At 37.0% G+C, this 27,822-nt stretch overlaps 1 protein-coding gene across 3 annotated transcripts in view; it reads right to left on the reverse strand.

The window, feature by feature from the left end:
* The window catches only part of ARHGAP18 (Rho GTPase activating protein 18), a 175,355-nt gene that overhangs the window by 125,592 nt on the left and 21,941 nt on the right, over positions 1–27,822 (reverse strand). For 2 of the 3 annotated variants that reach the window (XM_033103376.1, XM_033103380.1), the window contains exon 1: positions 104–301. The exons of the other annotated variant lie outside the window; for it this stretch is intronic. In XM_033103376.1, the coding sequence (XP_032959267.1) occupies positions 104–216 (113 nt within the window). In that variant the 5' untranslated portion in view covers positions 217–301. Of the gene's footprint in view, positions 1–103; positions 302–27,822 lie in introns of those variants that run through there. 3 annotated transcript variants of the gene reach the window in all.

The following is a 27,822-nucleotide window of genomic DNA, read 5'->3' on the forward strand; positions in this document are numbered from 1 at the left end:
GCGGAGTCCTCTTTCTCCCCACACCAACTTCCCTGTCACTTTTTTCCTGGAGCAGGTAGGAGGTTTCTGTTTTGTTCTCTGGCTTTCCAATACCAGGGCTTACCTCGAGGTGGCTTGCTCCCCATCCTTGCCCTGGCTCTCCGCCACGGCCTGGTCCTTGCCGCTGTGGTGGTAGGCAGTTAGCACAACTCCCTGGGAACTGGAAAGCCAGCTCATGGTGAGAGAAGGGGCATAATTTCTGCAGTCTCGACACAAAAAAGAAGAATGAAGTTCCTGGCTCGCCAGGCAACTCCACTCATTAACATTCGCCGACTCCTCCTCCCGAGGCCAGCGATTCACACGGGAGGGGCGGGGCCTCTCCACTGAAGGACTGCCTGGCTCTCCAATGAAAAGAGCTGTGACTCAGTATTGTTTCTACCAGGGGCCATTCCACTCAGAGCGGCTTTAGTTAAGGGATAAGCGGTGACTTGTTGCCACCACCCAGGAGAAATTCAGATCTGATTAAACTGCCAGGTTGCAGGCTCCTCTCATCAATTTCAGTACATGCCGGCTTGGCTAGGAAACAACGAGTTACTGCAGAGCCTTTTTTCCCCTTCCCAATTCCTGTTTCCATCTGATAATTTCTGCTACTTCATGTAACATGAGTAAGGACAATTCTTAACCCCTTCAGGTTCAGCGAGAACAGTAACCACAGCAGAAACCAATGAACCTGCTGCAAAACTGCAATTACAGGTCACAAGAAAGGCTTTATTCACCCCTTCTGTCCAGTTAAAAACATCCTCATAAAAATCATTGTGTATCCTGGAATGTGGTCTTCTTTCCCGTAGAAGCCAATGCCAAGTGTACCTCTTGCTTTTACCAAAACACTCTTCAGAACCAAAAAGAGCTACATCTATCAACACTGTTAAATGTTATTACTGAGCATAGGAAAAGTACTTAAAATTTGTTAATCACCTACTATATGCCAGGCTCTCTGTGTGACAAGTGTTTCACTTGTATTCTCTCATTCAATTCAGTTCAACTCTCTGTATCTCGCTCTCTCTCACTGACACACACACACACACTACAACATAGGTATCATTAGCATCTGCATTTTACAAAGTACAAGGAAAGTGAAGCTGAGGGACAGGTTAAGTAGCTTGTCTAAGATAATACAATTTTTCCGTGCCAGAAGCTGGATTTGAACAGAATTCTAGGCTAAATTCCATTCTTTTTAACCACCACGCTATTCTTTGTTTTGTAGATTAGGAAACAAGCTTGACAGTTATGAAAAAACACAAGAGTTATTCCTATTCTTTCTCCCCTAAAAAATTCTACTGTCTCCTATATGCCTGCGAGTCTGAACTGAAGTGGGATTTTTTTGTTGTTGTTGCTGTTAATCTTTATGATCTATTAGTCATCTAAAACTCTTCATAAACAAGTTTTCAACATCATCATTCCATAAGCATACTATTTACACTTTTTTATTATTTAAAATAATCATGAAGAATAAGTACTCTATTCCTACTTACACACACTTAAAGTATTTTAAATTTATTTTTAATCCTCTCTTTCATAACTACAGCAAACTGTCATTTACAAAAGTCTTCCTTAAAATAAGCTTATTATAGCTTTCTTCCTCCCCCTCCACAATTAGTTGTTCAATCTTTGCATTTCTACCTCCTTAGGGCTCTACCTGCTGTCTCCTTTCTATCCTCAAACCACTCCACACCCTATAATTGTCTTAGCTTCAATCTTACAACAGCCTTTTAACTAATTTATTTGCCTTCTCCTCTAAATTATTTTGCACATTATCTCACCCAAGCACAGACCAAAATGATGTCTCTCCTCTCCTTGCTTAAAAATTTTCACTGGCTCCCCATCACTGACAGAACCACTTCTAAACTTTTGAGTAGAACACTGAATGTGCTTGCTACCTTAGTCACACAAGTCTCCATCTCATCTGTCAGATACCATTCCCTGTGTTCCCACTGTCATTCTTTTCTCTTCCTTTCCAGATCTAACTTCATCATTCCACATAGTGGGCCTTCAGTGAATGTTGACTAGATGGATTGCATAAATAATGTGTCCTTAGAAAGTATACTAAATTTTTAAATTAAAAGTGGTAATATTAGACAAGTGGGTTCCATGCACATACCAGTGTGAACATCTGATAAAATGTTCACCAGTTCAGGCAAAATGAAAAACACAGGAAGAGTGGCAAAAGGGAAGTCTATTGGAGTGTATGAGTTCTATCTTTTTAATGTCTTTATGATTAATGATTAATGCTCCCCACTTTAACACTTTTTCTTTTTTAATGTAGGGGCTCTGAAATGCAAAACTACAGAAATCCCTACCTTATACAATTATCAGTAGTAGGCCATACCCTCTACCTCTTGGAAATTCTTTCCTTTTTCTCTCCATCTCATTCCTTCATTCCTATTACTTCCCTGGACCTTTTTCTTTGTCTTCATCCCTTATTTTTCTTCTATGTTTCCTTCCTCCTTTGCTACATCCCCTGTCTGTCAGTGTCACACATGTCTATTAACAGCCATAAGCACCGACAACTCTAATGAGACTACTCATGATAAAGGGAGATTTTGTCCAGTGTTGACTGAAATGATGATTAAGTTATACCTTGACCTATTTATACTCTCTCCACTTGTTTCATAACAAATAAATCACAACATACAGATTACAATGTAACTGTTTTACAAGCTCAAAATAATATTTGGGTTCACAATAACCATGCTTTTTAATTTTTGAGGCAGAAAATACAATGTGGTATAAGTTGATTTACATAGCTTAGTACATAAAATTTGAATTCTACTAATTTAATTTTCAGGTACATGGAAATCCTCTGGGCTCCTTTCCTCCCACTAAGCCCTGTTGTTACTGGTCTGAGGGCACTGGCTGTCACAGGCAGACTACTGGTAGGACTGTGCCGAGGTGTACACAGCCCCACATAATGTCTCAAGTAGATTAGAAATGGTTTTCAGAATTTTCTTCTGACAATCATGGAAGCCAACCCTACTACCAGTATGCTCTCTTGAAAGCCTCTTCTTATTTCATACCCCAAACCTACCAAGATTTAGCTAGAGTTCATCCCTTATAGCACATTACCCTTCCTCATAGAGACAAATTTTATCAAATCAAAAGTACTTTTTTCCTCCCTTCCACAACCACTTTAAACAAACACCAAGAATCTAACGTCCTTGAAGATGCTAATATTCCAGGCTATTGATTGCATGCCAAACATTCTCCTGTTATGAAACATCTTAAAGTAATTAAATAACATCAAAAAGTTTAAACATTCGTTTCATTCATTCCCTTTCACCGGGGTATGCTAGATGACATAAGGAGGAAAAAGGAAGCTGTAATTTCTGTACCCAAATAGATTGTTAAAAATAGGGTGGAGATAGTACTTCAGCCTCCATTTGACAACCATAGTCAAAAATAATGGGGAAAAAAATTAGTAGCATCAAAGAGCTTATTAACTGGTTTTCGTATTTTGATTTGGGAACCTATTTAGAAATACAGAATTATATCTTTAGGGTACCATAATGACAATGGAATCAACATATTTATCAAAATTTTTCTCAATTGGTTTGTCTCTTTAAGTGGAATTAACTAAGGAAAAAGTGTACACTCAAACAAACTCTAAAAGATGACTTTTAGACATCTTTTCACAAGGCCTTGTGTATGAGGACACAAGGCCTTGTGAAAGCTGACCTTTCAACTGGCAAAGTTAAACTCAATTTACAATAATATATTATAACAAGAGCTTGAATAAATTAATCATCAACTGTGAAGTTAAAGTTTTACGTAGGTGATAAAAACCTAGATTTGTACAGTAGCATTGACCAACAAAGAGGGAGTATTCTAATACCCCCTATTGATGTTTTATCAAGGCTTTGTATGAATAATTCTTGTAAGCTTGCAAGCAAGCCAATTCTGTCCTGGGGAACTGTGACAAAAAATTACTCCAAATATAGAATCTAAACCTATTTCCTTGGAAAATGCATCACTGTTACTAATTTTGCTTTTGGAGCAACAAGGAAAAAGCCTTTTTCCCTCTCTCCAGGCAGCTCTAAAAATTTCTGCATTATTCTCAAAGTTATTATTTCTTTGTAAACTGTTCCTCCAGAGAGAAAATACGAACCATGCCTGTGATAATTTATAACTGCTATTGACAGAGGCTAATTTAGGCTTCTTGGCAAACATCTAGTAAAGAGCTTTCTTACAGTTAAAGAATGTACTACAAATAAATAATAATAGCTAACATTGAATGCTTACCCTTTGCTAGACATGGTACGTGCAGTCTCTTGTTTAATTGTCGCAACAACGCTGAGAAATACGTGTTAGAATTAAGCCCACTTTAGAGATGATGAATGTGAGGTCACCTAGCTAATAAGTGGCAGAACCAGGACATGTAAACCTGGATTAATCTGACCATTGAACCTGAGCTCTTAAATATTACCAGCTACAGCTGTCCTGGAACCGACTCTGTTTTGTTTATGAAAAAGTCCACATGAATATTTAACGAGGTAAGATAATCTACAGCAATCTAAAGTGTTTAACCAAATGGAATATTGATGTAAATACAAAACTATGGAGATTAACATTCAGACAGGCACAAACACATTAGTTTTTCTGGCACTTTGAAAGGTCTTTTATGTCAAATTACTAGGGGAGTGTAGCACATAGTATGCATATGACTGAATAGGTCATCATTATGCCATCATATCTAAAATTGTTTCTGCTGATACAAATAAAAGTATTCTGGTTATTATGATTATAAACGTCCATTTAAAAACATACATCAGGCACAGACAGATCTAGGTTTAAGGACTGGAGTTTACAGAATTTTTTCGATACAGGGCCTGGGAAAGGGCCTTGCAAGAGCAAGACTCTGAAGGTTTAATTTCATTTAGCTTCACGGTAACTCCACCTCTTATATGAAAAGTAGTCTATGTTGGAAGTTAGTCCTATGTTGGAAGGCAAGAAAGTGTAATAACCCTCCCTAACCTTAGGTTTGGCTTTCTCTTCGTTGCCGAATACCATGGGACCCATTTGCAAACACACGTAACTGGAAGTACAGTCAGGAAGAGTGAAGTGTATTCTGGAGGTAGGTGCATTCTGGAATGGTAGCATTTTGCTTATGAATAAAGACTCAATTTGAAACATCTGGGATTCTATCAATACTTAGATTTGCTCCAATACAAAAGCCTTGTCCTGAAGAGATTACAAAGGATGCTTATCTCCTTGTCAAATAAAACAAGTCACCATAATTGGAGAAGACCTGCTGAAAGGAAAGGCTGAGCTGATCTGTGGCTTGGAGAAAAACAAGGAAATTGAAGCAATCGTTCTACTGAAGAAAGAAAGACAGACAGTGAGAGAGTGAGAGAGTGAGAGAGAGAGAGAGAGAGAGAGAGGAATAAATTGGTTCTTATCCACTCTAAAATGAAGGTGGTTCTTCTAATGTTTTAGAGCAGTTCCTAGAATAATTATCCTATTTTTTATTGACCAAAATACTTAATAAAAATGCATAGACAGATGCCATCAAAGAAGAATTTCTATTTTGTGAGCCCCTTGAGCAATGTCTAAGGCTAGAAATGTCTTCAAAAATAGTAAAGCATAATTATACTGTGGGGGAGGAAAAAAATCCTGGTACTCTATACATGTTGCACCTAGAATGTTGCTTCTCTGGTGAAGAAATTAATTCACATGTCATCATGGATCAATGCTCTCTACAAGTGCTCCTACTCAGACAAATGGGAGAGTAACAAGAGTAACTACTCTGACTTCCCAACATGACTTCAACTAAGAGTCTTAGAGGACTCCAGATAGGCCTGTCTTGAAAAGGTTCCAGCAAAGCAAATTATATAAACTCTAATTTTCTCTGCTGCTACCACATACCTCTGAGAATCAGTGTCTTCAGAAATTGTTGTTAACCAAATGAAATCAAAATGAATTACATATAAAAGAAAACATGTGCATTACTTTTGGGAAAACTGCCTTTTTATTAAAATTTATTTTGGGAAGAATTTACTTTGTTGCTTATTTGACCATTTGGGGTTTTATTTTTGTTTTCTGGAAATAATCAGTAAATTTTTTTCCAAAAAGTGAGTCATAGTTCATGGTTAAAAAATTATACCACATTCCCTCAATTCTAAAACATATTTTAACGTTTTTGAAATTAGTATATACCTTGAAATCAATCAGATTACTATATGTGGTGGCAAGGCTTTTATTTCCCAACAATCTATTAAGTTGATTTGTTTTAGAATGAATGGCAATCTAGAATCATGGAAATAAAATATTCCATCTTTGTAAAATTTTGGTATAATATACTTACTTCTTTGGGTATAATGTAGCTGCTTCATTGAATATAATTTACTTATTATATCAGAAATTTATGCATCTGGGAAAGAATAAACTTCCAATTAAATAAGTAAAGTATGTCCAAAGTTTTGAATATAATTGTTCATACTGAATTTTTTGAGCCAGAGTCCGTAAGTTTCAACAGATTCTCAATATGCCTCCATATTCTTAATGTGCACCATTGCTCTAGACATTCCCATAAAGGATTTTCACCCAAATGCTGCATACCTCACTCTATTGAGAAGTATCTGTTTATATTATACTGTTTGTGCTCCTAAAATATGCTCTGAAAATATCTAGTCGAGTTGTTTGCCTTCATTCTATTCAATAGTAATTTGGCTAGCTGTTTTTCATACAGAGGCTCAAAGTGCATGGCTATAATCATGAAGATCTTGGTCTTCTGAAATTTTAAAACAGACTCAAAATTACAGGGTTGAGGTTATCCAAAGTTTATCTACTTGTATATCTGGTCCAAAGGACTCTTTTTACGGAAGTAGATGTTAAGGAAAAAAAGGTAATGCACCAGCTGATTAGGCAGATGTTTACAGAGCCAGGACCCTAAGATTTGAGCAAATGCCATATCCTGGCACCAAAGTACTTTTTGCAGTACAATGTGCTCAAGTACAGAGACTGCCCCAACACACAGTCCCTGGCTCAATCAAATGTCTATTGTAAGAATTGATGTCTAGCTCTCAGGAATCACTCCTAAACAATGTCTTCAAAATTTCTATCCCATCCCATCCCCACACCCACAAAAAAAAAAAAGAAAAGGAAAAAAAAGAAAGAAAAATCATAAGGATCTCTATAATTCAAATAGTGGAAAAAAAATTGAATTCCACTACATAGAGTACATTATTTTCCTTCAACCTGTCTTTCCGCTATGTTTCATTTTTATATTTTTCCTTAAAAGTATGTAAGACATATATTTTTCCTTTCCCAATAATGAAATTATATGCTTAATATCAGGTATGTCATACTACTGCAGGTAAGGATTAATATGTAACAATAAACATAATAAAATGCCTTCCAGTCATCATCCTTCCAAGCATGTCACAATACATTTTACATAGACACAAAATACCCACAAACACTGTAGACTAGATAAATTCATAAAGAACAGCTTTCATTACAAATTGTCATGAGAGAGAAGAAAAGGAGGAAGAGAACCATCTTGGTGTGACAAAGGTAGATTCTTCTTTCAGAGTTTCCACACACACATTATACATCACATTGCCTCTTCTGGTTAAACAGAAGTAGTTTTTTAAAAATTTTTCCAGAAGGTGAGTATAACCTTCCAAGTCTTTGAGTTTAAATCATGCTCTGTGATGTTCTGAAAAATTTATATCACTGTAAATTATCAAGAATTCAAATCAAGGCAATAGAGCCACATTTTTTGTGACAAAAATGAGACATATATCAGAATTCTCCTTACCGCCAGTCTGCCCCTCTCAAAAGTAATACTTGTCTTACCCTGCAAAGATATATCACTTAGAGAAAACAAAGTGAAATGGGCAGAGACCTCTAGCATTTGATTTCTTTCGAAACTGCCTTTACAGTATTCCATGCAATCTATAATGAGAATTCACATGTTAGAGAAATAGAAAAAGAAATGTGATAGAGTTGCATTTAAACATTAAAAAATGAATTTTCAAAGGTTTCTGTCCAGAGCAAACCCTCTACCCCCTCGATGTGAACTAGAGGCACAAAATGAGCCCATGAGGAACTCCTGACATGTCCCACAAGCAGATACTAGTGAACTGCTGGAGTACTCTGAGGGAGACTGGTAAGCCAGCCTCTAAAAACACCCCATAATTCTCCAACAGCCCACAATTTCCCACTGACATCACATGTGGGGAAATAGTGCAGCCACGAGCTCACTTCACACAGATAACCTAAGGGAGACACAGATAAGTCAGACACAATCCCAGCACCCAGGAGTTTATCGTAAGTTGGGGACCATCTGTAATTATAACACCAAGCATTCCATAACAAATGAAAAAATAAATAAGGGAATGGTTGAAGGAATACCCAAATGCTAAGAGAACAGCTAAAAGGAAGTAAATAATCCCAAGACCTACTAGGGTTTCAAGAAAGAGGGCACAATTTAAGCAATGCACATGTGTGATTTTTTTTTACACATTTATTATTCTACAATTAGAGAAACTTCTAGTATACATACTCATATATCAAGTAATAACCCACTAGGTCTTGAATTAGAGGGGTAGAACAACGTTTTCCAAAGGAGAGAGAACAAAAGAAGCTAAGACACGGATTCTGACTGACTGCTTCCACAAAGTCAAGGTGTGTTCACAGCCAAAGTGGTATCAAGAATGCAAGATGGGGAAGGGAAAGCAGGACAGGGACCCCACAGAAAAATATCTAAATTGTTTAGGGACTCCTGGTGCCTTGCAAATATTTAGTCTGTATTTCATAAGCAGTGGGGAATAATAAAAGGTTACTGAGCAAGATAGTAACAATCAGCTCTACTACAAGAAAGAACACTATGGCGACTATAAATAACATAGATGGGAGGAAAACGATGGAGAAGAGCAATCCATTAAGAGGTCATTACGGCAGAGCTTATCAGTTAGGAGGGTGTTATAATACTCCATCCAGCAATGACAGACTTTGCTCTTCATCTCATCTCCCAACCCCTGCGACATATAGCAGTGGCAATGCACGGAGACGCTGTAGCAAGAGAATCCTTCAGATCTGGGAGATTGGTGGATGTGGGAATGGAAGAGGGTGGGGTTCAAATTTACCCCTTGACTTCTAACCTAGATAAATGGACATGTCCAACAAACGCTTAAAAACAAGGTTGTTCTGAGAACAGGCTCTGATAAGATCTCACCGCGGGAAGGCCTCCGGCAACACGCAGTTACATGCACCTGAAAGGGCTAAGTAGGATAGCCAGTAGGTAAAAAAAGTGTTGAAAACTTTCTTTTCATATTTGAAGTTTTGGAGCTCTAGCCAGCTCTTCTTAAAAGAATTAGTTGCCTAAAGTGTTCTTCCCTGTACCTGCCTCATTGATGAGAGCAGCATTTATCTATTCCTCAGGGATGTTTAATTTCCACACTGGGAGTCCCCTTGGAGCCATTAAACTTCAAAACTGTTTCAGACAATAAATGAAAGTTTTTAATCGAGGATAAATTATTAAAAGGAAGGAAAGAATGAAGAAAGATGAGAAAGGTGAATTTATTGAGAACCTCATGCACTTGCTAGGTGCTTTCAAATGTTTTCTCTCTCAATCCCCCATCTTACCCACAGGGATGCTAGAGCTGTAAGATGTATCAGTGCCCTGCCCGGAATCATACAGCTAGCCCTTGGCAGAGTCTGGGAGCCGGCTAGGTAGGCTCACTTAGGAACCTAACTGCATTGCAAACAATTGGCACCCATATCCTCTTCATTTAAGCTTGATGACATTTGATTACTAAAACAAGCCTGTTTCCTTGTTATTTGATCCATTTGGAACCCAATTAAAAACAGGATTACCAAATACAAAAAAGAAATGCTGAAGCTAAAAAAAAACTGTAATTGAAAATTTTCAGGTTCCACTGAGAAAATATGAAAGTAATTTCCACAGCTACCAGTGATTCCACCCTGGATGTTTAAGGCCTGGAGGTCTAATATCCACTGTCTATTGGTCTGTCACAGTATAACACTGATAATTGGCTTTGGGTTTTGCACTAAGCCCTGAGGTTTCAGCACCAATCTTTAATTTCAATCCATCCTCATAGTTTTGCTCTATCCAAACGCAAGAATAGTATGAATTGATTTATGAATCACAGTATGTTTGAACGCTTGGTTTATACACCATCTTGAACCAATTTTCTGTGAACAATGAGATGAGGAAAACATCTGCTCCAAAAAATGCTAGGCCAGGTGATATAATATCCTTTTCCCTCTTCCTTTTCCTCTTCTTTAAATAGAGGCCCATCCTTGTTTACAGGATGAGAGCAAGAAGTAAAATCCTTTCCAAAGAGGATGTATTGTATGATATTATTATTAAGGTATTGTGTAAAATTATTACACAGGCTGCCTAAGGAAATTTATCCTCAAAAAAAGTAGCTAAGCTCTCACCTATGTCGATAGTTACCTGTGAGAAAGCCCAACAGAACATGGAGACTTATGGAAAATCAGAAGCTCCAGAAATCTCTCTCTCTTAACTCATTCATACTGCTAACATCTCTTTCTGAACCTGTAAAATGGAAATTACATGTTCCTACCAGACAGGGCTGTTCTAAGGCACAAATAAGCTGGTGGAGGAAGTAGAGAGGAAAAAGGAACAGGCATTCACTGAATTTGTTCATTGAATGCCTATATGGCAGAACCCTAATATGAATGCTTTATTCCTATCATACAGATGGGAATACTGCAACCCAAAGGTTAATGTCAGGGCAACTACTTTGCCCAGATTTAAAGAAAAAATAAAGCAGAGCCAAGATTCGCAAGAAAATTCCTTTGGTTCAAAAGCCATGCTTTCCCCATTGTTCTATCATAGGTCTATAAAGCAGAATATGCATATTAAGGTGAATTTGGTTTCATTATAGTCTACCAAAGCTAAGACACCATTCATTATTTTGCAAATCACTGGTCAAGAAAAAATATTGCCAGTAATTATGAAAACCACCAATTGTAAGCTCTATCCCAATTTCAGAGATGTTTAAATGTGAATGAAACTAGTATACATCTTAGAATCGATGAAATATGGAAGTAGAGTGATCAAGTAGAAACATTTTTTTTTCAATTTCACGAAAAGTCACAAATTTGGTTCTTTTAAGATTTGCCAGGTATTTCAAGTCTTTAAAAAATGAAACTGATACAGTCATTTATTTAGTCACTAATTTACACATTTATTTGACTACTATGCATTTAGTAATGTCTCAGTTCTCAAGGAGGAATTACCAAAAAATGTTAGCAAAAATAGCAATAAAGCTTCCCAAACATGTTGCCAGAAACATGGTACCAGGAAATAGTAATGCGGCTCAAAAAGTAAGTGCTCTACGAAGTGAGTGCTCTGGGTGTGGGGATAGAAGACTGCAAAGAGGGAACACAAAGCAGGAGTAGTCAGTTCTTCCAGGAACTGAGCCAGTTGCCAGTCTCTTCATGGAAACACAAAGGTTGAGTTAGTTACTTGCCTGACTTCAAATGCAAAGCTCCCATGATTAATATGAAAACCAAATAATCTAAAATAGGGGTTATCTGTTTATTCTTCTTCATCTTTAAGAAGGCTCATCACATTTCAGAGTAGCACAGGAGTCCTTGCAATGGGGCATGCTTTAATTGGAACCTGTCCAGGCCTGGACTCTTCCAGACTTTGCATGTCACCACCTATACCCATCACATTCACTGGGTTGGTGTGGGGGCTCCTGGAAAGACTCTGGGACTGTCCCTTGGATGACCCACACCTCAGCACTTTCATTGGGCGGGTCCTGCTTGGACAAGATTCCATGTTTTCTGGGAGTGCACGTGAATCCCCAGGGAACCACTAGAAACCACCTGGTGTGCTCTCTGAATCACTTGGCAAACACACGGCTTACTCCCTTTCAGATTTCTGTTCCGCGTCAACCAGGCATCTGTCTTATTGTAGGCTGAGAGAAAAAGTCATTCATTTAAGAACACCAAAGCCACTTTCCTGTCCCATGAATTGAGACAGCAAACTTTAAATCAATTAATGAAACAAAATTCCTAACTACCTTTTGAAAGCTGGGGAATTCTCTCTTCGCCCTCCCTTTCCTGGGTTAATGTGAGGGTCAGTGAATTGGCCCTAAAATATCACTCATGACATAAATATTATCTGTTTGTTTGTTTGTTTATTGTTTTATGAGGATGTGTTCCTTGGCCATTCATCAGTTGATTCTTTCAGCAAATACTTGTGCCATGCCCCTGTTGGTGCCAGGCTCTGCATTAGTTGATGGTAATAAACTGATAAATAAGAATAAAATAATAAACTTGCAAAGAGCTAAATGGGCCCAAATCTTTAGATCCCTCAGTGTGTGTGTGTGTGTGTGTGTGTGTGTGTGTAATGTATCTTATATATAATATATATAATATGTATGTTTGTTTATTAAATGTCAATTACATGCTACTTTTTGCTATTTCATTTCTGTTACCTCGATTAATCCTCACCTCTTGGCCATTATTTGACAAATGAAGAAATTGAAAAATTCATCAGAAATATCAAGCAATTTACAAGAGAGGGAAGCAGCAGGGCTCACATTTAAACCCAGGTCTCCTGACTTTAAGTCAATCATACCCTCTTTTTACTAAAGCAGGTGGCTTATGGTACCTATTCAAAAGGAATACAGTGGAGCAGTAAGAAGGTCCAATCCCAAGCAGATATGTGTTGAGTTGTCTTAAGCATTGTTGTGTCAGTAATGGAAACATGGAGCAAAAATTCCCAGCAGCGGAGCACAGTGATAGAGCTACAGTACTCTGAACACTATTACCATGTTTCCCCAAAAATAAGACCGAATCAGAAAACAAGCCCTAGCATGATTTTTCAGGAGAACATCCCCTGAACATAAGTCCTACTGCATCTTTTGGAGCAAAAATTAATATAAGACCCGGTTTTATTTTCGGAGAAACACGGTCTTTCAATTAAATAGGTAGGCAATTAACACACCTTCATATTATTTTAATTTGACAAAAGAAACACCGTGGAGCCACATATGGTTTGATCATACAAGTGTGCTACACATTTTCTCTGCAGTGAGGTAGTTTTATCCTTTCAAGGGAAAAGTTAAGCTATTAATATTTCTCAAGATTTGTATGTGTTCAAGTTATAATATAGTTTTTGGAACCTCATTATAATGAATTCTGGGTTCATAACAAAGGATTGTTCTGAAGATGACCCACTCCTACACCGAGACAATACTTGACCCCAGTAACTAAATTCCCTTGGATCAAAGTCAGCTGTGTAGCAAAGCACTTGCCTCCTTGCTTACTTGCCTTCTCTCTCTGTCCCTGTCTCACTACAGGAGGGATTTGAGGCTGCTCTTTTAGGCATTTTAGTTAAATGTGCACCACTAAGACACATGCATAACCTAGTATTTTAAAAAGTGAAAGCCTTTATTTCTCTAGGTATCAACTTCAGACTCCCTTGGACATTCTCTAGAAAGATCCAATTATTGAAGTATGAACAGTACTTCAATGTGTGATAATTTCGCCTCTAACATGTTCCCATAGAAGATATCTGGTCCTATATTCTACCACTCATCCTGTTACACTTAAGTAATTCATATTTCTGACAATTCCCTCCCCTACACACACACACACACACACACACACACACACACACACACACTCACACTCACACACAGAGACTCTGTAGAATTATATAGTCCTTGAAGACACAAAGTTGTAACCATCTCTGTACTCTCATTGAATGTCTGGCCATATTCACTCATTAGTATTCGCTGACCAGATACACCGAAGTACCCATGCAAAAGCCACTTATCTGGACAGGGACACCAATAAAAGCCTCAAATCTTGCTTCCCCAAAGAAAAAGGTAGGTCAGTGCAACCCTGAGAATAGCACAATAGAAAAAAATGCAGTCGATTTGGGTCCCAGCTAATTTTTTTCCCCCCTGGCTGATAAGATCACTGCTGGTAGCCTGTAGTAAGAATAAGCTATTCTACTGAATCAGTCATTGTTAATACAACCCTCTATCACGTATGAAGAAAAAGCAACTACACATTCTGAAACAGAATGGAAAAAATCATCATTTTCACTATTTTTAACTTCCCCTTTCATAAAGAAACCAGAATCACCATCACACTAGAATTGACTAGTTTGTAATAGTCTCAACCTGTCTTTTTCTTACTGAGCATCAGAATACAGGATAAAAATGCATCAAGAGAAGAACACACCAAGCCCATAATTCCAAACAGCACAGCATTAAACTGCTATCAGCATCACTAATCAACAACCATAATTAAGCCTAATTATAAATTATAAGTATCTAATTTTAGAAGACATTTGCTTTATAAATCCTAGACATTAACGATGTTATTAACTTAGCTACTTGGAATTATTCCAGGGTTGGAAATATCCTTCATGCACGCTTGCCTCATGTACCTACCTGGCCTAGAAACAATCCTGTCACCAGGATCCTTTCCTCAGTTTGACAGGGGCCGGAGGCAGCGAGCAATCCACTGGTATGAGCTAGGCATCTCTGAGAAGGCAGCTAACTGTATGCCACCCACCCAAATCTCTCTGTCTACACCCGAAACATCCCCTTGGGTTCAGATTCTCTTTTAATTGCTCCCCTGTGGTCCTGGTGTGATTTTGTGATAGGACTAATCCCAGTAAATGTGGTAAAAATCAATCCCCATCCGTTTAACCAAGATCTGAGTAAGGGAGAATCCTGAAATGGGAAAAGAAGTCTCAGAAAAGGAAGAAACAAGTCCACTACAGACTATACACAAGTGTATGGCCGACTATGTAAGCCCCTTGCTTCCAGCTTTGAACCACCATCACTGATGTTTCAGTTGGGTTTGGAACATTTCCAACGATAACTGAAATGACCGACATGTTATCTTTGTGAGGTGTAAGTTCTGGCGTAAAAGAGGAAATAGAAACCATTGTGGTCATTCAGGATGTGATGGCCCAGCGATGTCCTGCTGAGTTTTCTGGTTTGTAAAATGCTCTGCACATGGCTCCTTTCAACCCCAATGTAAGTCCATAATTTATCACTGTGTGAATTTCCCAGTGATGGACCACACTTCACACGTTGGCAGGTTAGGTAGATGTAATAGTGAGAGTCCCTAACTGATTTAAGGCACGGTGTCCAAAAATCCCTGCCCTCTAGAGATATTGGATGGCTAAGAGTGGCAAGCAGCAAGGTAGCTAGGGGGAAAATGTTTGCTCCTCTGGGTCCTCTTCTTTGAAAAGCCTTTTATAGGAACCTGCAAATCATTAAGAGGAGCTTAGTTAAGCATAGCAGCTTTAGCGAGTGTCACTAACTCTTTTTTCCTGGAACACAGTGGCAATGGTGACTTAGCCATTCCTGACAATCACAGGGCACTGAACACACATCAAGTACAATGACTAGCAGGTATGGTCTTCCTGTTGAGAGAAAAGTGGCATGGCAGGGACGTGCTTTGGGAAAAGCTAGTATTAGGGATGTGTCTGTTTAAAGTTGACTTTATCTCAGAGCATATCAGCAGCATGTAGCCTGCGGCCGTGGTTGGATCAGGACAGCTCTTGTAAATGCAGTCATCACAGCACCTGCCACTGCCCCTGCCCCTGCCCTGCCCACGGTCTCCAGCAAAAAGAGGCAGCTAGTCCTCAGCAGCCAACCCTCTCCAGCCAGAGCTAATGATTAATCCAGGAGTATGGGTATTGAAAACAAACAGTGGCTTCAGGACATCTGGTTTCCAGAATTGATGTTGATGCTAGTTAGCTCTATGACTTTCTGCAAATTAATTTTTCTATGCCTCAGTTTCCTCATCATGTAATGAAATAGATCACAGGGGCCCTCAGAACCCTCCCGACTTTCGTGATTCTATGATAATAATGTAAATCTTCTAAACAGTACCATTTTATTATGTATGCTTACTGTGCACCACGCACCATACTAAGTGTGATCGTACATCATCTACTTTACAACATGTGGTGATAATATTATCCCTACTTTACAGGTTAAAAAATAAAATAAAATGAAGACTCAAAAACTGGGTTTACAAAGGGCTCTATCCTACTTATACCATGTTAAGTCTTTTTAGTCAAAAGCTGTGCTTCGTTTAAAAATCACACACAAATCTACAATGGGTAACCAACCCCCCCCCAAAAAAAAATCACATAAAACCACATTTAAAATAAATAGTATATTTATAACCATTCTATTTTATCAACTGATGACTTTACCTTTTACTCTGCTTTTCAAAACAGCCAAATCGAGTGAACAGATTCGTTATTTTAAACACAATATTGCACAAATTTCGAAGATTCCTCTCACAAGTCTCTAAAATGTATGAGCTTTACTATGGGACTAAAAGCAAAAGCAGCGGTAAGAAAACTGATCTGTATCTGGGGCCTAGTGTTAAATATGCCTTAGCCAGAGGTGAATCCACTTCAGAACCAAATGTTTCTTATCTACTTGTCATTGCCAACAAGCATTAATATGAAAAGGCAGATTTTTCCAGTTACCTTTATGAGAACTTTTAGCTTTAATTTGGTTGCCACCTGCTGGCTAAAAGACAAAATCTTCCCTCTGTAGCAAAAACTGCCTGGTAACTCAGAAGGACAAATGTCAACAAATGCATTCTCGATCACTAGTTAAGGCCAGTTTGGGTGACATCAGGTTATCTTCTAAAGGGGAAAGGGAACTAATATTTAATGTGTCTCTTGTATGCCAGCTACTGTGTCAGGTGCTTCAGATACAGTATATTTAATCAGCCCCCAACTGTGTGACTGACCTAAATATCAATATCACCACTTAATATACTGACCTAAGTATCAATACCACCATTTTTACTGGCTTCTGATTCCACAACTAAAAAGCAGCAACAAATTAAAAAAAACAGCTCTCACTCAGACATCAGCTTTTCTTCATCAACACATGCTTTTTCCATTCTTCCATGATTCTTACCTACCATTGTACATCCAAGTAATCTTATATTGCACAGAAAATACTGGTGAGCTGAGGCTTAGAAACAGAGCTGCAATTCATAGCATAGAGTCAGACAGCCTTTATGATATCTTACGTTAACAAGAGACAAGCCAGATACTCACTTCCTGAGTGTGGCAGGGAGAGCCATCCACGATTAGTCAAAGTAAAGTAGAATGAAAATATATGAGAACCATCAATAAAAGCAATTTCAGAAGATCAGAAAAAAATAATGAATTTTAAATTATAATTTTAAACATTCAGTCCTTTAGCAAAATTTTGTAGGGAAAAAGGGTTAGGTATTTTTCTTTGATCCATTTAGGAAATCCTCACCTGTGCACCTATCTCCTTATGGCTATCTGCACTGGGTAACAGTGGCACATACACACACCAGCTCCTGACCTCAAGGAGCTCACCATGTAGTTGCCAGACATCAATATAAAAGAAAGCTTCAATATTCAGAGCCCCTTTCTCATCTACCACCTCATGTGTCTAGGAGACACTACCATTGAAATAACAATGGCTACTGTTTGAGTGTGCCAAACACTGTTCTAAGCACTTTACATATGTGCACTAATTTAATCTTTGATACAATGGTATGAAATACCTGGCATCTTTAATTTCTTTTATCTATGCGAGGGCAAACAATATGCCTGAAATCACACACATATCTTAAATCACAGAATAGTGTTCAAACCCAGGCACTTTGCTCCATGGTTCATAGATTTAAAGACTAGGCATACTTCTAAGAGAAGTATGATTGTCACAAAGCCTTCATAGTCACAGAACCTTCATGATAGTTCACAAGTTAAGAGGAGACAAGCCAGATAACCACTTCATAAATTTGGCAGGGAGAGCCATCTACGTTTAGTAAAAGCAAGGTAGAATAAAAGTACTGTAAGACCCATCAATAAAAACAACTTTAAACACTATGGTTTCAAAGAATAACAGGAACATAAAGATCAGGTGACTTATCAGCTGTTGCACAGTTAAGTAGACAGAAATGGAATTTCTACTTCAACCCATTAGTCCAGTTCTCAACTACTAGCATCGTGTTGCTTCTGAAAATGAGAATGATACAATAAGCATGGAGAATATTCACCCATGTTACCTAAGGTAGTTCAAGGACAAGATGTTGGGAACAGAACCTGTAGTAGTGATGACTATGAAGTGGGCTTATGCCAAGCAAGGCTGTTTGGAAGCTGTGAGTTACTTCCAGATATAGCCCAGGCTGTGAACTTCTCCTCTATCTTCCCAGAGAGGCCTGGCACAAAGTAACAAGTCTGTAAGTGAGAAGTGATTAACTAGATATCTCAGCCTCTCTACTTTAAGGATGCATGTGAACTCCATTTACATGGTTTATCAAATTAGAATAATCATCAACTTCTGGGGCAAATTCAAAGGTCAGCTTTATGTTCTGGAGTCAACTGGAAAGATATGAGAATTACAATCCACTCCAAACATCCCTCTGGAAGTAACACCTACACAAAATCATTATCTTTTGATAAAGTTTACTTGAAGTTTTATGAGGAATAACCATTATTATTTAATAATTACCATTTCTCACATTCACCTGTAACTGCTATAATTGCAGGATATAGTTACAACTAGTATTTACCACCAATGAAACAAAATATTGACACTGAAGTTAGTATGTGTATGAGATACACAGATACAAAAAACTTTAGTCATCAGCCCAACTCTTGTTTTATTGACAACAGAACAGTGACGCACTGAGATGATAATTTACCTACAGTCATATTCAAAAAGACCAATCAGAAAATTCACCTGTCCAGAATTAGAAAGACATAAAGTTATGGTTAAAATGGCCACCAGTGAATAAACCTAAAGAAATTTAACAAGTGTTTCTTGTGGCTCTATGTTTTTCTTATTTTTTCCACCATAAAATATGTTTGTTTTCCTTTATGAGGCTTATGGGAAGAAGAAAAAGAAAAATGCAAGTGGAGAAAGGGAAAAAGTACCCTGGTAAATGTAGATTATGCCATAAAGAATTTTACAAGTGAGTTATAAATTTCATTGTTCTAAAATACTTCATAATCATTGCCAATAGCCTGAAGACAGAAATACCGTAGTCTGTTCTTAGGCTAAATACACTGTATTTATTTTAAACCCTAATTTCACATTTTAAGAAAAATGTGTATTAGAGAGAATGACTGGGATGGTATAAAATTCCTAAATATATTATATGAGAAAAAGTAGGAGGAAGTAAGGATTGTTTATCCTCAGAAGGGAAAAAAAAAAATCAGAAATAATAGCAACCATTATGCTGTATACCTTAAATTTATACAGTGCTGTATGCCAATTATATCTTAATAAAACTGAAACAAAAAAGTAATACACATTTACTGAATGTGTATTATATGCCAGGCATTGTGCTAAATACATGATCTCATTTAGTCCATACAACCACCATATGAAGTATTACATTTTACAGACTAAGAAACCAAGGATTAGAAACACCGAAGATCACAAACGGACGAAAGGGGAAGGTAAAACCTCTCTGAAGGTCCGCCTTACATTCAAGCCTAACATCTTGTTCAATTTACTATATAGTGGCCACCGTGAAAGAGAGAATGACCCAACCTCTCTTGTAGGAGCGGGGTTTCTGGTACCACTGTTGGGCCAGCTGGGAATATGACTCGAAGGTAAATTATCATGTCAGTGCATCACTGTTCTGGTGTTTACAAAACAAGAGTTGGGCTTATGACAAAAGTTTCTTAGAGCTCAGATTCTGTAACTCCAAATATTTGAAAGTGCATTGCACAGAGAATGAATTTTGGGTTGCTCTAGATGGCAGAACTAGAATGAATGGGATTATTCAGAGACTGACTCTCTAGAGTATATAGATTTCTCTGGAACTGCTCAAGAATAAAATGGAATGGAGTCACAAAATATAGAGAATACATGAATGAAAATATAAAATATAGATCTTAAAACCCATTCATTCAGTGTTGAATACCTCTACATTTTAGGATTTTTGACATATTTCCTAACGATGGTAGAGTAGAATCAATAGTAGACCCTAAACTCAAGTTTTATAACATAAAATTCTAAAATTATACTGTGCACCTTTTACCTGTATTTTTCTACATTTGAGGCAGTGTCTAAAATTCTGAATCATTTAAATGCTAAAAATATTTAGTGATTTAAAATAGATATATAATTTAACAGTGCTAATGAAACATGTTTTTAAAAATCCATAATCAACAAAAAACTTCATGTTGACTATATTTATTAGAACAATCCATTCCCAAATATAAAAGTTTTAGATGATAAATTTAATTATCTTTCTATCAAACTAAGGTTATGGTAATAAAAAATTAAGATATTGATAGAAAATCCATGTTGTGCAGATAATCTACTCCAAAAATTAAATTATCACTTCTACGAAGTGACATCCAGTGTTGATTTCTATTCTCAATCTCTTCATTTTATTCCACCCCAAACCCCCCCCCCCCACCTTCCCACCCGGGTTCAAGCCATTGTTTCTCAGTCTAGTTGTGTAGGACACAGCTCCCTAGCCCATGTTGATATTATGAGCCTTGCGCTCCCCTCTAGAGGGCGCAGCTCACTGTCCCACGTAGGAATCGAACCAGCGACCTCAGCATTAGGAGAACAGTGCTCCAACCACCTGAGTGGGCATAATCTCTTCATTTTACTATTCCAGTCTTACATTCTGGGTACCTACTGGATATCTCTATTGGGCATCCTTTCTACATCTCAACTTTATATCCCCATGTTGTCAGTCTTTGGAGATTATGGAAAGGTGTCCCCAAAGAACTTTTTAAAATGACAGTAACTGCACTTCTCAGTCTGCTGATTCAAAGAAACCTAAAGAACAAATCAGCTCTCAGGACAGCAAGACTATGCCAGGGGGTCAAGTGCAGAATCCTACTGAGTTAACATACTAAAGAAAGATTAAAGGGGTTAGTTAGAGAGGAGAAGCTTGGGCAAGGCAGGTAGAGATGCATAGGGAGTAGCAGCAGGACATACAGGAGGCTAACTGACAATGAGCACTTACTAGAACTTTTACTTAAAATCTAAGTAAAAGTTGAATTTTATCAAACAGACAAAAGTCGGGTTTTTTTCTATTAATGTGGTAAATTATAATAACTGAATTTTTAAATGTGCAAACAATGTTACATTTCTAGAGTAAGCCCAGCTTGGTTGTTACACATTATCCTTTTCACATGTTGCCAGATTTGGTTTGTTAGTATTTTGTTAAGGACTTTTGCATCTAGTGTCATAAATAAGACAGGAACATACACTGTGGTAGGCAAAATAATGCCCTTCTTCCTAAGATGTCCATATCCCAATCCTTGGAATCTGTGAATATGTTACATTATATACACGGCAAAAGGAAATTAAAGCAGCAAACAGAGTTACAGTTGCTAATCAGCTGACTTTAAAATAGGGAAAGTATCCTCGATAATCTAAGTGAGACCAATGGAACCACAGAGGTCCTTAAAAGTAGAGGAAGGAAGCATAAGAGCAGGTCAAAATGATGCAGTGTGATAATGATTCAACTGCTGTTGTTGGCTTTGAAAATGGAGGAAGGGGGGGGGGGGCAAGAGCCAAGGAATGCTGGTAGCTTCTAGAAGCTGAAAAGAAACACAGATTCTTCCTTAGAGCTTCCAGAAAGGAATGCAGCCTACTAACACATCAATTTTAACCCAGTGAGACTTGTATTGGATTTCTAACCTACAAACTAAAATAATAAATTTGTATTGTTTTAAGCTACTAAGTGTATTGTAATTTGTTACAGCTGCAATAGAAAACTATTACATGGGCTTAAGTGGCAATTCTATAAAGAAAAGAAAATAATCATCATATTAATCCCTTCTAATGACCTTCTAAGTGTTATATGACAAGGTTATTCTGATCTCATAGAAAAATATTGAGTGTTCCCTCCTTTTCCACCGTCTCAAAGAGTATGAAGTACACTCATGTTATTATTTTTTTTTCTTAAGTTTTGTAGAATTCATCAATGAAGCGTCTGGGCCAAGGGTATTCTTTGTGTAAAGGTTTGAATTCCAAATGCAACTTATTTAATAGTTATAGGATGATTGTTCTATTTCTTCTTGTGTTAGTTTTGTTTGGTTATTTTGCTAGGTATTTGTTAATGTCAACTAAATTTTCAAATGTATTTGTATAAAGTTGTCCATGATATCCTTTTATCTTTTTAATGTCTTTAAGATTTAGAGTTGACATATTTTCTTTCCTGATACTGGTTATTTGTGCCTTCTCTTTTCTTAATCTTAGTCTTAACAGGAAGTTAACCATTTTATTTGTCCTTTCAAAGAAACTACTTTGGGATATGCAACCGTTCTTCATTGTCCTTTCGTTTTTCATGTCATTAACTTCCATTCTCTTAATTTTTCTTCTATGTTTTTAGATTAAATTTGCTAGTCCTTTTCTAGTTTCTTGCATTAGATGCTTTGCTCATTGGCGTTCAGAATTTCGTCTATTCTAACATAAGCATATCGAGCTATATATTTCCTTCTTCACAGGACTTAGGTTTAACTGCATCTCACAAATAGTAATATGTAACATTTTTATCATTCAGTGCAAAAAATATTATCTAATTTTAGAATAGAACCAAGAATTGTTTAGAAGTGTATTTATTACCAACTGTAAGGGATTTTTCCAATAAGCGGTTCATGTTTCTGGGTCATATGCTAAGAACCTCTGTCTGCTTCAGATTGTCAAATTGAAGATGAACCTTTTAGAAAGTGCTGTATTGGTGTTCTCACCTGTAGCTCACTACATAACTCCTGTTAACTCAGTTCTCATTCTTACATTTTCTCCTTACCCCCCTTTCTTGCTCTTGCTATTTCTCATTCTTCAGTTTATAATAAAAACAAATTCATAATCTTCCCCCATCTCCCAAGCATCTTTTTCTCCAAACTTCACTAGTTTAGTAAATGATATAATCATTTTTAAGAAATATGACTGTTTCCTTCTCTCAAATCTTACTGCAATATATTTCTCTTATTGCATTTATCACATTGTGTTATGCATTATGGATATTGGTATACTAGCCTTATCTACATTACTAAGTGATAGATTTGTATAAAGGACTACTCATCTTTGTATTTCATGCAGTATGAAAACACTGTGTTCAATAAATATTTCTTGAAATTTAAAGTTAACTGTATCTGAAAAACCTTACCTTCTAAAATTTTACTCATCCTTTAGTGATAAACTAAGTGGAAAAAAAAAATTACCTCTGACATTTCCTTTTTATTGTCCTATTTATTTCTTGAATAATCAAAATCTAGATGAGATTCTGATTTTATTTATATTAGCCAAAACCTGGAAACCATCTAAATGCCCAATTATAGGAAAAAGACAGACTATGGTATTTTCATAAATCAACAATAAAAAGCAAAGCAGCTCTTGATACATGAGACAGTACAGGTGAATCTCAACAGCATCATATTAAGAAGCCACAGACCAAAAAAAGAAAAAAAAAAAAGAAAAAAGATAGACACAAAAGCATACATGAATTTTCATTTTAAGTGAAGTTCAATAACAGACAAAAATAATCTATCGTGATAGAAATTGGAATGGAGAGATGGGGCAGGATTTGACTGAAACGACCACAGGGGAACTTCATGAGATAATAGGTACATGCTTCACCTTGATCTGGGTTCGTGGTTACACAAGTGTATACACATACGTTCATCAAGCTGAGTACTTAACATGCTTACAATTTGCCATTGGTAAATCATGCCTCAAAAATTAAAGTTACAGGAAAACAATCTGCAGCATTTAGAAGAAAATCTACGAGGCACTATTCTATGCACTGACGATAACAGCAGTAAGCAAAACTTTGTGTGATAAAGAAGAGAAAAATGGATAATACATTATGATTGTAATTTACTCTTCTTTTAACCAGAGTAAAATATACAGCTAGTAACATAATTTAAATGGCAACCTTTCAGAAGAACGACTTGATAATTTCTATTTTTATTACAGCTTAATATCTTTATTAGTACGTTTTCTAAATACACAAGCAATAAATGTGCATTGTAGAATTGTAGAAAATACTGAAATTCCCAATACACATAAAAAAAAAATTAATGATCCATAATCCCACCACAGCGACTATGCTCTTTTTATATTGGCTAACTAAATTCTTTGTTCTACTATTGGGCTATGTCCAAATTAGCAAGGAGTTTCTAACCATAAATTGAAGAATACCTTCAACATTGAAAATATTCCATTCTAATCAATTCATCTTTCATTAAAAATAAAAATAACAAAACAAGAAACTCACCTGAGATATGTTTTGTTTACAGCTTATCACAATACATAAAGGAATAAGGATCTATGCCATGTTTACAAAGTAAATTTCAATCACATTAAAAAATATATTAAGTCATATGAGACTTGTTTGGACTAGAGGATTGTAAACTGTAGTCACTGGTTTTGGAAATTTCCAATACATATAGAATCCATAACCTTATAGAGAAAGTGGGGTGAACGTGCTCTAATGAGCTCCCAAGGTCTGCAGCAGCATTTCCCAATGAGGGGTTGGGGAGGAGTCAGCTGTTCCGCATTCAGTTTGTTTTAAGAAACAGGCCATGCCATTTCTTACCCTAGGAAGATCAGAATTCACCTAGTAAAGTGCAACTCTAAGGAGTCCTACAGCAGAAAACGAAAACCTTGTTTGGAACTTTTACCAAAAAACTTATCTGACTACCCAAGGTGCCCTCCTTCCACTCTCAACTCTGGTAACAACTAAGAACATCACAAACTAAGACACATTTTGGAAATACCAGCATTATCACTTTATCAGGCCCTTAGTTCTCTAACATCATCTCTACATCCACAGACACACCAGTCTGACACCATAGCAAGTCCGCGGCCACTTCGTGCAGGTACGCTGGTGGCTCACAGAAGCCGTGCTTTGATACACGCTGTTTTCTCAGCATGAGTGTTCAACTCTCCTTAGCTGGTGAACGCCTACTCATCCTTGACATTAGAGTAAAACCTGCTTGCTCAGTTGTGTCCTGCCAGGGAGGCCTGGGCAAACCTTCCTCTAGACTTCCGTTTTACAGTCCAGTTTCCTTCATTCTAGACATTCTTGTGTGACTCCCTACGCACAAATCTAAGTCAGGTGCCTCGATGGTAGGACTTTTTCCTTTTTGTCTTGTACTAAGACAGAATAACAGATAGGCGATTCTTAATAAATATTGGTTAAATGAATGATAAATGAATAGAAAATATGATACAAGCTCTTTTCAGGGAGGGGAATCAAAATGAAATAGATATTAGATTATGGTAGCCATATTCTTGTTTCATCAACTATATTTATGGTGTTAGAATTCTTACAAAAAGTTTATTTTTTTAATGACTCCAGATTTCCCCATTTTTCTCCAGTGGAAAAGCAAATGGACTTCATGTTACTGAGTTGCACACTTAAAATGGTTAAAGCGATACATTGTGTATTTATGTATGTTTTGCCACAATTTTTAAAGAGCAAATGGAGTCACAAAATATTTAGAAGCTTTTTTTTGTTTTTGTGTTTTCTGACTGCTGGGAGGAAGGAGTGGAACACAGTAGAGTAATACAGCACCTCCATGTTTTAAAACCAATTTCTTTGGGTAGGCCAGCAATTTTAAAATGCACTGAGCTGAAACTGAAAACGAAACTGAGAGGGAAAAAATAAACAAGTGAAAAACTTATGAAAGCAAAAATACATGTTTTATTATGAAATTAAAACACAAAGAGCTCCTTAATTAGAGCAAATAGAGAACCCTTACTACAAATGACATCCACATTAGCACCGCTTAAATTGCAAGAACAGCTTACAGTTCACATGTGACTGTAAAGTAAGTTGACTGGTTTTACAATAAAACACATTCTAATACCACATAAGAACTGTCTATGAAAGAGATTTTTATGTGGCTCATGAGCCTATTCCAAAAGATATCCCAGTAGAGGGTTTCCCAGCGTACTTCGATCCATGAGAAAAACTTGTAATAACAGATCCTCAAGGCATTCACTCCTCATAAATTTTAATCAAAGGGGACATTTCTGGTTTGTTTTAGAACAATCTCTAGTAACTTTATAGGCAAGCTGTTTCTTTATCCTAGAACCTTAATCAAAAGCTCTAGTATTTCTAAACTACGCAGAAAAATCAACTACATTTAAACTTGATCCATTCGCGTGACTAATCAACACACAGATCAGACACATTCTGGTCCTTTTATTTTTGTTATCCTTAAAACTAAAGAACTTTTTAAATTGGCTTAACTTAAGATTTCCCAGATTTCCCTTATAAGTTAACTCTGACAAAAAATGATCGAAGAAGAAGAAATTAATAGTTGATCACATAAAATGTGCCAACCCCAAAACAGAAATGACACTTTCCTAGAAACAGCTACAGCCTAGCAGGCAACCAGCATTAATAACAACTTTCTAAAACAAAGACCAAAAAATTCTAGAATTTTCTTTGTTCAAACATATCTTGTAGCTGTTACTTTTCTTAATCAAATGTGGAAACGATAAAGAAAAGTGTATTATCCACATACTTTCATGATTTGGCAGAAGACAATAAGCTCAGGATTTTCTGTCACCTTATTTTTATTTACACTAAGGCCCCAAATTTCTGTACTTTTAATCTTTACCTCATGATTTGCTGTGGAGTACATCTACTTTTTCTCCTTATTTTTTGTATATAGATAATCCAGATGATAAATAAGAAGCCAGTTCACCTAGAAGGACTGAGTAGCCAAGTGGCCATGAGCTTCTTTCTCTTTGCCCCACTGAACATTTGAGCTCCACAGACACAAATAGACAACCACCACCACCTCTCACTTCTATTTCTTGCCTGTGACCCTTTTAAAGGTTTAGACCAAATAGGTAAATGTTGCAGGGACCTAAATAACTGAGAGGGGTATAAAGTAAAATACATGTATCAGTTCTGTGTGAACTTCCATGCCCTTTCAGTCATGGGGACATAACTTTCCCCAAATATTTCCAGCATCAAATGCCATTATACTGCTGCTATTTGATCTATTACTAATGTTTAGATCCTGACACGTTGACTCATTGAACAGATCTTTCATCCTCCTCACTGTGCACTTCTCTGCCTTGTTCCATGACACTCTCTCTTCAGGATTCCAAACTTGAATTTCTGACTCATCCTACTGCTGACTTCTTGGAAATTTCTTGGAAATTTCTTGGACAGTTTGTGCGCTGAGTCCCAGCACATTCCTCACAACTTAGCCAAATTCCCCCAAACTAGACTTCTGATATCCTAGGTGACCAATTCCAGACACTGGCATCCCTGTCCTTCCACTTTAATTGCAACTTCTAGACTGGATAATCCACAAAATAATGGATCTGAAGTTATTTTGCAGTAATTCTCCAAGCTTTTTAAGAGACACATTTGCCTAGCCAAACACTCAGAATTGATAAAAAGAAAAGAAAAAAAAAAAAAAGACTCTGTTCAAGAAGAGACATATACCAAGGGAAAGACTACATCTTGTCAGCAAAATGCGAAGCATGCAGGAGATTCAACAGAACTATAACATATGCTACACCAAATAAGGTGTATTATCAAACCCTAAGTGAAGAGAAACTGGGAACAGAACATTATATGTTATCTGAAGAGTTTTATATATAAGTATGCGAAGTCAGTAAGGAGAGTGTAAGTTTGGTCATTCTCAATAAATCTTTTTTTCTTCATATGATCACAAACTTAAAAGGATCTTTGGATAACATGACAGGGGTGATGGTGGGGGCAGACAGAACAGTATGTATAGTCTCTCACATTTTAGCAGAAACTAAATGTGTTGGGAGAATAGAAATT

The sequence above is a fragment of the Rhinolophus ferrumequinum genome, chromosome 3 (assembly GCF_004115265.2).
Source record: "Rhinolophus ferrumequinum isolate MPI-CBG mRhiFer1 chromosome 3, mRhiFer1_v1.p, whole genome shotgun sequence".
Classification (NCBI taxonomy): domain Eukaryota; kingdom Metazoa; phylum Chordata; class Mammalia; order Chiroptera; family Rhinolophidae; genus Rhinolophus; species Rhinolophus ferrumequinum.